At 40.9% G+C, this 12444-nt stretch overlaps 1 protein-coding gene across 1 annotated transcript in view; it reads right to left on the bottom strand.

Annotated features, from left to right (window-relative positions):
• Positions 1–12444, bottom strand: part of LOC128685684 (sorting nexin-14) — a 395830-nt gene that overhangs the window by 23800 nt on the left and 359586 nt on the right. The window contains exons 15-16 of the mRNA XM_070088102.1: positions 7813–7977; positions 3954–4144 (exon numbers count right to left, since the gene is read on the bottom strand). Of these exons, the coding sequence (XP_069944203.1) occupies positions 3954–4144; positions 7813–7977 (356 nt within the window). The remainder of the gene's footprint in view (positions 1–3953; positions 4145–7812; positions 7978–12444) is intronic.

The following is a 12444-nucleotide window of genomic DNA, read 5'->3' as shown; positions in this document are numbered from 1 at the left end:
ATGTTTACCATATCTGAGTAATTGAAATTTCTCATCGTTGAACTTCATATTGTTTTCTGCAGCCCACTGAAAGATTTGGTTGATGTCCGTCTGGAGCCTTGCAGTGTCTGCAATGGAAGACACTGTCATGCAGATTCGGGTGTCATCTGCAAAGGAAGACACGGTGCTGTGGCTGACATCCTTGTCTATGTCGGATATGAGGATGAGGAACAAGATGGGAGCGAGTACTGTGCCTTGTGGAACAGAGCTTTTCACCGTAGCTGCCTCGGACTTTACTCTGTTGACGACTACTCTCTGTGTTCTGTTAGTGAGGAAATTATAGATCCATCGACCGACTTTTCCTGTTATTCCTTTAGCACGCATTTTGTGCGCTATTACGCCATGGTCACACTTGTCGAAGGCTTTTGCAAAGTCTGTATATATTACATCTGCATTCTTTTTGTCTTCTAGTGCATTTAGGACCTTGTCGTAGTGATCCAATAGTTGAGACAGACAGGAGCGACCTGTTCTAAACCCATGTTGCCCTGGGTTGTGTAACTGATGGGTTTCTAGATGGGTGGTGATCTTGCTTCTTAGGACCCTTTCAAAGATTTTTATGATATGGGATGTTAGTGCTATTGGTCTGTAGTTCTTCGCTGTTGCTTTACTGCCCCCTTTGTGGAGTGGGGCTATGTCTGTTGTTTTTAGTAACTGTGGGACGACCCCCGTGTCCATGCTCCCCCTCCTTAAGATGGAAAAGGCTCGTGATAGGGGCTTCTTGCAGTTCTTGATGAACACAGAGTTCCATGAGTCTGGCCCTGGGGCAGAGTGCATGGGCATGTCATTTATCGCCTGTTCGAAGTCATTTGGCATCAGGATAACATCGGATAGGCTTGTGTTAATCAAATTTTGTGGCTCTCTCATAAAAAATTCATTTTGATCTTCGACTCTCAGTCTGGTTAGCGGCTTGCTAAAAACTGAGTCATATTAGGACTTGAGTAGCTCACTCATTTCCTTGCTGTCATCTGTGTAGGACCCATCTTGTTTGAGTAGGGGCCCAATACTGGACGTTGTTCTCGATTTTGATTTGGCATAGGAGAAGAAATACTTTGGGTTTCTTTCGATTTCATTTATGGCTTTTAGTTCTTCCCGCGATTCCTGACTCCTAAAGGATTCTTTTAGCTTAAGTTCGATGCTTGCTATTTCTCTGACCAGTGTCTCCCTACGCATTTCAGATATATTGACCTCTTTTAGCCGCTCTGTTATTCTTTTCCGTCGCCTGTAAAGGGAGCGCCTGTCTCTTTCTATTTTACATCTACTCCTCCTTTTTCTTAGAGGAATAAGCCTTATGCATACATCGAGTGCCACCGAGTTAATCTGTTCTAGGCATAAGTTGGGGTCTGTGTTGCTTAGTATATCTTCCCAGCTTATATCGGTTAGGACTTGGTTTACTTGGTCCCACATTATGTTTTTGTTATTGAAGTTGAATTTGGTGAATGCTCCCTCGTGACTAGTCTCATTTTGTCGGTCTGGGGTTCCACGCATACATGTCTGAACCTCAATTATGTTGTGATCTGAGTATATTGTTTTTGATATGGTGACATTTCTTATCAGATCATCATTGTTAGTGAAGATGAGGTCTAGTGTATTCTCCAGTCTAGTAGGCTCTATTATTTGCTGGTTTAAATTGAATTTTGTGCAGAGATTTAAATGCTCGTGTGAGTGTGAGTTTTCATCAGAGCTGCCTCCTGGTGTTATTACTGCAACAATATTATTTGCTATATTCCTCCATTTTAGGTGCCTTAAGTTGAAATCCCCCAGGAGCAAGATGTTGGGTGCAGGAGCTGGAAGATTTTCCAGACAGTGGTCAATTTTTAACAGCTGTTCCTGGAATTGCTGGGATGTTGCATCCGGAGGCTTGTAGACTACCACAATGACTAGGTTTTGGTTCTCGACCTTTACTGCTAAAACTTCCACTACATCATTTGAGGCATTAAGCAGTTCTGTGCAAACAAGTGACTCTGCAATGTATTAATGTGTTAATAAAAAAAATAAAATTATTAAAATAGTATTTTTTTTTAATTTTGAGTAAAACTGGCCAAATTACCAACTTACCAACTTTATGAGTATATGAGCACTAGTTCCAGGCATTTTCCCTGTTCACCTGGGTGTTAGTCAACTGGTGTGGGTTGCATCCTGGGAGACAAGATTAAGGACCCCAATGGAAATAAGTTAGACAGTCTTCGATGACACTGACTTTTTTGGGCTATCCTGGGTGGCAAATCCTCTGGGGTTAATTGTTTCTTGGTATTCTCAATAAGCCACACCAACAACTGTGCTACAGCAGCAGCAGCAGCAGCTGACGATGTTACAGCAGCAGCAGATGATGCTACAGCAGCAGCAGCAGCAGCAGACGATGCTACAGCAGCAACAGACGATGCTACAGCAGCAGCAGACGATGCTACAGCAGCAACTGACGATGTTACAGCGGCAGCAGACGATGCTACAGCAGCAGCAGCAGCAGACGATGCTACAGCAGCAGCAGCAGCTGACGGTGGTACAGCAGCAACAGACGATGCTACAGCAGCAACAGACGATGCTACAGCAGCAGCAGACGATGCTACAGCAGCAGCAGATGATGCTACAGAAGCAGCAGATGGTACTACAGCAGCAGGAGCAGCTGACGGTGGTACATCAGCAGCAGCTGACAGTGCAGCAGCAGCTGACGGTGATACAGCAGCAGCAGCAGCTGTACCACCAATAGTAGCGATGGTTGATTGGGGTTTATTATACAACCTGGCCAGCTCGGAGACACGCACTCCACTTTCATACTTATCAATGATCTTTTTCTTCATCTCCATAGTAATTCTCACCCTTATTGCTGTAGGGTTGGCACTAGAAGCTTTCTTGGGGCCCATGGTCACTTATTTTCCAGAAAAAAATCACCAAAAACACTGTAATAATACAAAATGTTCCGATTGTATGCTTGGATGTTACCGCGGAGGCTGGCTGGTAAACAATGCCACCCGCGGAACATGTGAGCGTGGCTCAGGCCGCACATTGGACGCGTCTCGGACGAAGGCCGCTGAGCGGGTTTTTGGGCGCTATGCGGGGCAAAATTTTAGCGATCAAAGCGTCCGCTATGCGGATTGTCCGCTATGCAAGGCGTCCGTTATGCGGGGGTCCACTGTAGTTGTAATAGTTGAATGGGCAGTTTCTTGTACTCAACTGACAGAACAGAAGGAATACTAGTGAAATAGCAAAGAATTTGGTTGAATGGAAAAATGAAATTGCCTTAAGAGAGTACTTAAATTGGGGAACTCGCTTATGTGTGAACTGCACAATGGCTGTTTACTTTACACCTGCATAACTCCATAAGTTTTTCATCAAATGACTTACCTTTGGTGTCATTACCTTCAGAAAAATATTCTCTACCATTCCAATTTTTTTTTTAAATAGTGGACACCACGAACAATTGCAACTAAAGTGTGCTTTATAGTTATCTGTTTACAATAATGTCTTATCACTGATTTCATCATTGCTTAGTTAATCTTAAGTTAATTTTAAGCCAGCCCATAATGCTATGCATATAAGTGGCTTTGGCATGCTGCTCTTACCTGTATTTTTTTTTTGTACCTCTGTATGTATGCTTAAATTTCTAAATAAATAAATAAATAAATATGGGCAAGTCTCCTTACACCTGTTGCCCCTGTTCACATAGCAATAAATAGATTACTAGGTTTAAGTCTGGTGTTGTGGGTCACATCAGGGGTGTGAAAGTATACCTCTGACAGTAATGCACTATGAAATGAGTTGATATAGATAACAGTGGCAGCCATAATGACCGTCGTATAGTCAGTGGGCTCTAGTCCTCATTAACCTACCAATCTAATCCTGTAAAATCAGTGTTGTAAAATACATATTATGTTCATCCACCACCATGGTGAACTACAAAACTTAAAATAAAGTCTGACCTGCTTGTTGAGGACAGGTTGTTGAAAAAGGCTGACAAGTGTATTAGCTCCCTCAGTGTAAAGATCTGGAGTGAAAAGAAGATGCTGCAGCCAAGGGGGTATCAAGGCCATCAGTTCCTGTCGCAATTCATTTTCTCTAGCCCTACGATCTGCTTCTGTTCGATCTGCGGGTGGGTCTACAAAGAGTGCATCTGAAATTAGAGATTAAAGCAAAGCTCTAATAATTATCTAAATTTAAATGAATATGAGAGAAAAAATGCATATTCATATTTTAAAAATATTAATTTATATTTATTTATACACACTCATCTGAGTTTTCTTTAATTTTATCTTAATAGTTCTTGGTCTTATTACTTTTCCTTTTATATACATGGGGAAGTGGAATAAGAATCTTTCCTCCGTAAGCCATGCGTGTTGTAAAAGTCAACTAAAATGCCGGGAACAATGGGCTAGTAACCCCTTTTCCTGTAAAGATTACTAAAAAGAATAAGAAGAAGAAAATTGTCAAAGTGGGAAGTCTGAATGTGCGTGGATGTTGTGCAAATGATAAGAAAGAGATGATTGTGGATGTTATGAATGAAGAAACTGGATGTCCTGGCTTTAAGTGAAACAAAGCTGAAGGGGGTAGGAGAGTTTCAATGGAGAGGAATAAATGGGATTAGGTCAGGGGTTTCAAATAGAGTTAGAGTTAGAGCTAAAGAAGGAGTAACAATAATGTTGAAGGATAAGCTATGGCAGGAAAAGAGGGACTACAAATGTATAAATTCAAGGATTATGTGGAGTAAAATAAAGATTGGATGTGAAAAGTGGGTTATAGTAAGCGTGTATGCACCTGGAGAAGAGAGAAGTGTAGAGGAGAGAGAGAGATTCTGGGAAATGTTGAGTGAATGCGTGGGGAGCTTTGAATCAAGTGTGAGAGTAATGGTGGTTGGGGATTTCAATGCTAAAGTGGGTAAAAATGTTATGGAGGGAGTAGTAGGTAAATTTGGGGTGCCAGGGGTGAATGTAAATGGGGAGCCTTTAATTGAGCTATGTGTAGAAAGAAATTTGGTAATAAGTAATACATATTTTATGAAAAAGAGATAAATAAATATACAAGGTATGATGTAGCATGTAATGAAAGTAGTTTGTTAGATTATGTATTGGTGGATAAAAGGTTGATGGGTAGGCTCCAGGATGTACATGTTTATAGAGGGGCAACTGATATATCAGATCATTATTTAGTTGTAGCTACAGTTAGAGTAAGAGGTAGATGGGAAAAGAGGAAGGTGGCAACAACAAGTAAGAGGGAGGTGAAAGTGTATAAATTAAGGGAGGAGGAAGTTCGGGCGAGATATAAGCGACTATTGGCAGAAAGGTGGGCTAGTGCAAAGATGAGTAGTGGGGGGGTTGAAGAGGGTTGGAATAGTTTTAAAAATGCAGTATTAGAATGTGGGGCAGAAGTTTGTGGTTATAGGAGGGTGGGGGCAGGAGGAAAGAGGAGCGATTGGTGGAATGATGAAGTAAAGGGTGTGATAAAAGAGAAAAAGGTAGCTTATGAGAGGTTTTTATAAAGCAGAAGTGTTATAAGAAGAGCAGAGTATATGGAGAGTAAAAGAAAGGTGAAGAGAGTGGTGAGAGAGTGCAAAAGGAGAGCAGATGAAAGAGTGGGAGAGGCACTGTCAAGAAATTTTAATGAAAAAAAAAAAAAAAAAAAAAAAAATTGGAGTGAGTTAAACAAGTTAAGAAAGCCTAGGGAAAGTATGGATTTGTCAGTTAAAAACAGAGTAGGGGAGTTAGTAGATGGGGAGAGGGAGGTATTAGGTAGATGGCGAGAATATTTTGAGGAACTTTTAAATGTTGAGGAAGAAAGGGAGGCGGTAATTTCATGCACTGGCCAGGGAGGTATACCATCTTTTAGGAGTGAAGAAGAGCAGAATGTAAGTGTGGTGGAGGTACGTGAGGCATTACGTAGAATGAAAGGGGGTAAAGCAGCTGGAACTGATGGGATCATGACAGAAATGTTAAAAGCAGGGGGGGATATAGTGTTGGAGTGGTTGGTACTTTTGTTTAATAAATGTATGAAAGAGGGGAGGGTACCTAGGGATTGGCGGAGAGCATGTAAAGTCCCTTTATATAAAGGGAAAGGGGACAAAAGAGATTGTAAAAATTATAGAGGAATAAGTTTACTGAGTATACCAGGAAAAGTATACAGTAGGGTTATAATTGAAAGAATTAGAGGTAAGACAGAATGTAGGATTGCGGATGAGCAGGGAGGCTTCAGAGTGGGTAGGGGATGTGTAGATCAAGTATTTACATTGAAGCATATATGTGAACAGTATTTAGATAAAGGTAGGGAAGTTTTTATTGCATTTATGGATTTAGAAAAGGCATATGATAGAGTGGATAGAGGAGCAATGTGGCAGATGTTGCAAGTATATGGAATAGGTGGTAAGTTACTAAATGCTGTAAAGAGCTTTTATGAGGATAGTGAGGCTCAGATTAGGGTATGTAGAAGAGAGGGAGAATACTTCCCGGTAAAAGTAGGTCTTAGACAGGGATGTGTAATGTCACCATGGTTGTTTAATATATTTATAGATGGGGTTGTAAAAGAAGTAAATGCTAGGGTGTTCGGGAGAGGGGTGGGATTAAATTATGGGGAATCAAATTCAAAATGGGAACTGACACAGTTACTTTTTGCTGATGATACTGTGCTTATGGGAGATTCTAAAGAAAAATTGCAAAGGTTAATGGATGAGTTTGAGAATGTGTGTAAAGGTAGAAAGTTGAAAGTGAACATAGAAAAGAGTAAGGTGATGAGGGTATCAAATGATTTAGATAAAGAAAAATTGGATATCAAATTGGGGAGGAGGAGTATGGAAGAAGTTAATGTTTTCAGATACTTGGGAGTTGACGTGTCGGCGGATGGGTTTATGAAGGATGAGATTAATCATAGAATTGATGAGGGGAAAAAGGTGAGTGGTGCGCTGAGGTATATGTGGAGTCAAAAAACGTTATCTATGGAGGCAAAGAAGGGAATGTATGAAAGTATAGTAGTACCAACACTCTTATATGGATGTGAAGCTTGGGTGGTAAATGCAGCAGCGAGGAGACGTTTGGAGGCAGTGGAGATGTCCTGTCTAAGGGCAATGTGTGGTGTAAATATTATGCAGAAAATTCGGAGTGTGGAAATTAGGAGAAGGTGTGGAGTTAATAAAAGCATTAGTCAGAGGGCAGAAGAGGGGTTGTTGAGGTGGTTTGGTCATTTAGAGAGAATGGATCAAAGTAGAATGACATGGAAAGCATATAAATCTATAGGGAAAGGAAGGAGGGGTAGAGGTCGTCCTCGAAAGGGTTGGAAAGAGGGGGTAAAGGAAGTTTTGTGGGCAAGGGGCTTGGACTTCCAGCAAGCGTGCATGAGCGTGTTAGATAGGAGTGAATGGAGACGAATGATACTTGGGACCTGACGATCTGTTGGAGTGTGGCAGGGTAATATTTAGTGAAGGGATTCAGGGAAACCGGTTATTTTCATATAGTCGGACTTGAGTCCTGGAAATGGGAAGTACAATGCCTGCACTTTAAAGGAGGGGTTTGGGATATTGGCAGTTTGGAGGGATATGTTGTGTATCTTTATATGTATATGCTTCTAAACTGTTGTATTCTGAGCACCTCTGCAAAAGCAGTGATAATGTGTGAGTGTGGTGAAAGTGTTGAATGATGATGAAAGTATTTTCTTTTTGGGGATTTTCTTTCTTTCTTGGGTCACCCTGCCTCGGTGGGAGACGGCCGACTTGTTAAAAAAAAAAAAAAAAAAAAAAATATTAATTAAAAGATTTTGATATTATTCTGATAAAACAAAAATAAATGAACAAGAACATACCTCGAATAAGATGAATGAGTTTGACAATGCGTGGCGGTGCAAGGGCCAGTGCCAACTTGCGTCTCAAGAACCAGCAGACTGCAGCATCTAAGGTGTTTTTAGCCAGTACCCTGAGGCACATTATCCAGCGTAGGGCATTTATGGACAGACCGTACACACGCACCACTATTAAAAAAAAAATTCATTATTTTGAGAAATTATGTGCATGTGGTTCACAGGCATTAACCTGAATTCTTACATGCATATAATTAAGGCCAGGTACAACTAAAATTAACATTTCACTTACTGATGATAGTTGCACCTCAAAGCTAGATGGGACTTCAAGTACAGAAGGTCACAACACTGCTCCTCTTTCAATGCCTACTCATTCCAAACCACCCTCACACAAAGTTGGACCACTTATTTTGTGGGTAGAACACCCAACACCTCCCTAACCAATGCCTAACAGAAAGCTGGCCAACCCCTGCAGACTATTGAGAGAGAAAGTGCACTTAACAGTTGATGTGCAGACCAGAAGATTTAGTGTCCTCTTATTTTTCATTCATACCTTATTATAGCTGTTTTTTCCTGTATGAGTCCATATTTCTCATTCTTGATTCCAGCTGATACCACCATTTTCAACCTCAGTGACACCCGATTACATAAGACCATTTTACAACCAGTGATACATCTCCATATTCTTAGCGTCTCTCTCCTCCGTATCACTCCTCGACCACTGCACACCCCCCTTCGCTAGAAATTTCTCGAAGAGTCCAAATAGCGTCACAAATTTACACACATAATATCTAATTACATTTACATACCCTACATTCAGGAAAATTATAAAAAAAAATCCACAATTATAGTGGCAGTTGTCTTGTGACCAGCTGTGATATGATAAGTGCTACATGTAACAGAGCATAGTGAACATGCACCTTCTTGAAGAATATTACCCAATGTTTATTTATGCAATTTTATATTCTAACTCTTTCACTGTCACCCTTGTAGGTCTATGTGATTCGGGCCAGTGGTGTTTACATAGCTCTGTGTGTAAATCATAGTGCCCTCAAATATGCTGCAAGTAGCAAATTTTGACCCAGACATGAGAGACTGGGTTGATGCAGTGATCATGCACAGTACAGGTGGGCCCCACTTTATGGCATTTCGCTAATGCAGCACTTTTCAATTAAACCCATTCTTCATTTATTCAGACTAAGGACAACTGTACTGTACTGCATATGCATGTTTTAGGCCTAGATCTAATGCTCACTTAATATACGATAGCATAACATGTTATCAGGCTTTTATATGCATTTGAAAGTAAAAAACGGCTATGTTTATACTTTACAGAGATTTTCGCTTTACAGCAGTAGCCTGGAACCTAACATGCTATATGTACAAGCAGGGCCGGCTTGTATAAACAAAATCCTGCACAACACAATGCATGATGGCAATAGCTAACCTCTAACCTTGTGTATAGGCTAAAACAGCCACTGGGGCATTTTATAGGAAGATTTTCATGGATTTGCTAGCCATTTTCTTGCATCAACTGATAAACTAAAAGATATACCAGTGCAATAGAAATATGGTCTGAAATATGCCTCAGAGTGGTAGAAATAGTTCAATTTTTCCCTGAGTAAGGAGAGAGAAACCATCATCCCCCCAGTCTGTTTTCTAGGTTTCTACAAGGTGTGCTTCATTTATGAGGAGGGCCTAAACCATGACCAAGCATTCTTGGTTATGGTTTATTATTAGCTCAAACAGGAAAAAACATCAATTTGTTTGTGATGATGGACTCATATGGAGGGCAAGAGGATGTGATTAATGAACAGAAGGAAAACTGCTTTAGTGGATACTTGTTTCGGACACTTTTTTTTTTAACTTATTGAAAATGGTGTAAAATTAGCCAAATTAAAAATTTTCGGCACTTTATGGTCCCTTGTGATCAATGTACAGTGGACCCCCACATAACGCTATTAATCCATTCCTGAGAGCTCAATGTTATGCGAAATTATCGTTATGCGAATTAATTTTACCCATAAGAAATAATGGAAATCAAATTAATCAGTGCAAGACACCCAAAAGTATGAAAAAAAAAAAATTTTACCACATGAAATATTAATTTTAATACACACAAACTTAAGAAAACATGCACAGTTACATGACACTTACCTTTATTGAAGATGTGGTGATGATTGATGGGATGGGAGGAGGGGAGACTGGATGGTTTTAGTGTTCAGAAGGGGAATCCCCTTCCATTAGGACTTGAGGTATCAAGTCCTTTTCCGGGGTTGCTTCCCTTCTTCTTTTAATGCCACAAGGACCAGCTTCAGAGTCACTGGACTTCTGTCGCACAACATATCTGTCCACAGTGGCCTGTACCTTTCGTTCCTTTATGACTTTCCTAAAGTGTTTCACAACAGTGTCAGTGTAATAGTCACCAGCACAGCTTGCAATAGCTGTCTGAGGGTGATTTTCATCCATGAAGGTTTGCACTTCAAGCCACTTTGCACAGATTTCCTTAATCTTTGAAGTAGGCAACTTCTTCAATTTCTCTCTCCCCTCCTCTGAAGCAATTTCCTCAGGTGTGGCCTCTTGTGGTTGAAGTTGATCTAGCAGCTCATCAGTGGTTAGTTCTTCATTGTCCTCCTCCACCAACTCTTCCACATCCTCCCCACTAACCTCCAACCCCAAGGACTTCCCCAATGCCACAATTGATTCCTCAATTGGCATACTCCTCTCAGGGTTAGCCTTAAATCCTTCAAAATCCCTTTGGTCTACACATTCTGGCCACAGTTTCTTTCAAGCAGAGTTCAAGGTCCTCTTAGTCACTCCCTCCCAAGCCTTACCTATAAGGTTTACACAATTGAGGATATTAAAGTGCTCTCTCCAAAACTCTCTTAGAGTCAATTGAGTTTCTGAGGTCACTACAAAGCACCTTTCAAACAGAGCTTTTGTGTACAGTTTTTTGAAGTTTGCAATAACCTGCTGGTCCATGGGCTGCAGGAGAGGAGTGGTATTAGGAGGCAAAAACTTCACCTTAATGAAGCTCATGTCCCCATAAAGTCGCTCTGCCACGTCTGTAGGATGACCAGGGGCATTGTCTAACAAGAGGAGGCACTTAAGGTCTAGTTTCTTTTCAGTTAGGTAATTTTTCACATTGGGGGCAAATGCTTGGTGTAACCAGTCATAGAAAAAGTCCCTAGTGACCCATGCCTTATTGTTTGCCCTCCACAGCACACACAAATTAGCCTTGAGGATATTCTTTTGCCTGAACGCTCTGGGAGTTTCAGAGTGATACACTAATAAAGGCTTCACTTTGCAATCACCACTAGCATTGGCACACATGAGAAGAGTAAGCCTGTCTTTCATAGGCTTATGTCCTGGGAGTGCCTTTTCCTCCTGAGTAATGTAGGTCCTGCTTGGCATTTTCTTCCAAAACAGGCCTGTTTCGTCACAATTAAACACTTGTTCAGGTTTCAGCCCTTCACTGTCTATGTACTCCTTGAATTCATGCACATATTTTTCAGCTGCTTTTTGGTCCGAACTGGCAGCCTCACCATGCCTTATCACACTATGTATGCCACTACGCCTCTTGAATCTCTCAAACCAACCTTTGCTGGCCTTAAATTCACTCGCATCACCACTAGTTGCAGGCATTTTTCTAATTAAATCCTCGTGCAACTTCCTAGCCTTTTCACTTATGATCGCTTGAGAGATGCTATCGCCTGCTATCTGTTTTTCGTTTATCCACACCAATAACAGTCTCTCAACATCTATCACTTGCGATCTCTGTTTCGAAAGCACTGTTAAACCTTTGGCAAGAACAGCTTCCTTGATTGCCGTTCTCTTGGACACAATAGAAGCGATGGTTGATTGGGGTTTACTATACAACCTGGCCAGCTCGGAGACACGCACTCCACTTTCATACTTAGCAATGATCTCTTTCTTCATCTCCATAGTAATTCTCACCCTTATTCCTGTAGGGTTGGCACTAAAAGCTTTAATAATACGAAATGTTCCGATTGTATGCTTGAATGTTACCATGGAGGCTGGCTTGTAAACAATGCCACTGGCAGAACAAGTGAGGCTGGCTCAGGCCGCATGGACGTGTCTCGGACGAATCGCGTTGAGCGAATTTTTTAGCACTATGCGAGGCAAAATTTTAGCGATAAAATGTATTGCTATGCAGATTTAACACTATGCGATGCCAACGTTTTGCGGAGGTCCACTGTATAGTACAGAGGGCAACTTTTGTGGATGTTCTTTGTTCTGGCAACTTTTGTGATTATTTTTTTGTTCTGGCAACTTTTATGGCAGACTGTTCTTTGTCTTGGCAACTTTTGCAATTTTGCTTTGCTCTGGTTATGGTTATCTAGTAGAAGAGTTGAGATCAAAGCAGATGTGTGTGTTACCTTCACTCTCTCCTCCACCTGCACTATCTTCTCCTGGGTATCAGTGCCCAGTAATACTGTAACTCCTGTATGCTATTAAAATCATGCTAGACAAATTACATCATATCTTAACATAAGTAAACTTACAAAAAAAGAGTAAGAAAAATTCTGGTGATACGAAAATTCTAATGCTGTAAATTCTATGGTTGTGAAATATGATGGAGATACTGGATGTCAATATTAGTATCCTGTTTAGAAA

This window comes from Cherax quadricarinatus, chromosome 23 (assembly GCF_038502225.1).
Source record: "Cherax quadricarinatus isolate ZL_2023a chromosome 23, ASM3850222v1, whole genome shotgun sequence".
NCBI lineage: Eukaryota > Metazoa > Arthropoda > Malacostraca > Decapoda > Parastacidae > Cherax > Cherax quadricarinatus.
Note: the sequence above shows the minus strand (reverse complement) of the source record. Positions and strands in the feature narration are given on the sequence as shown.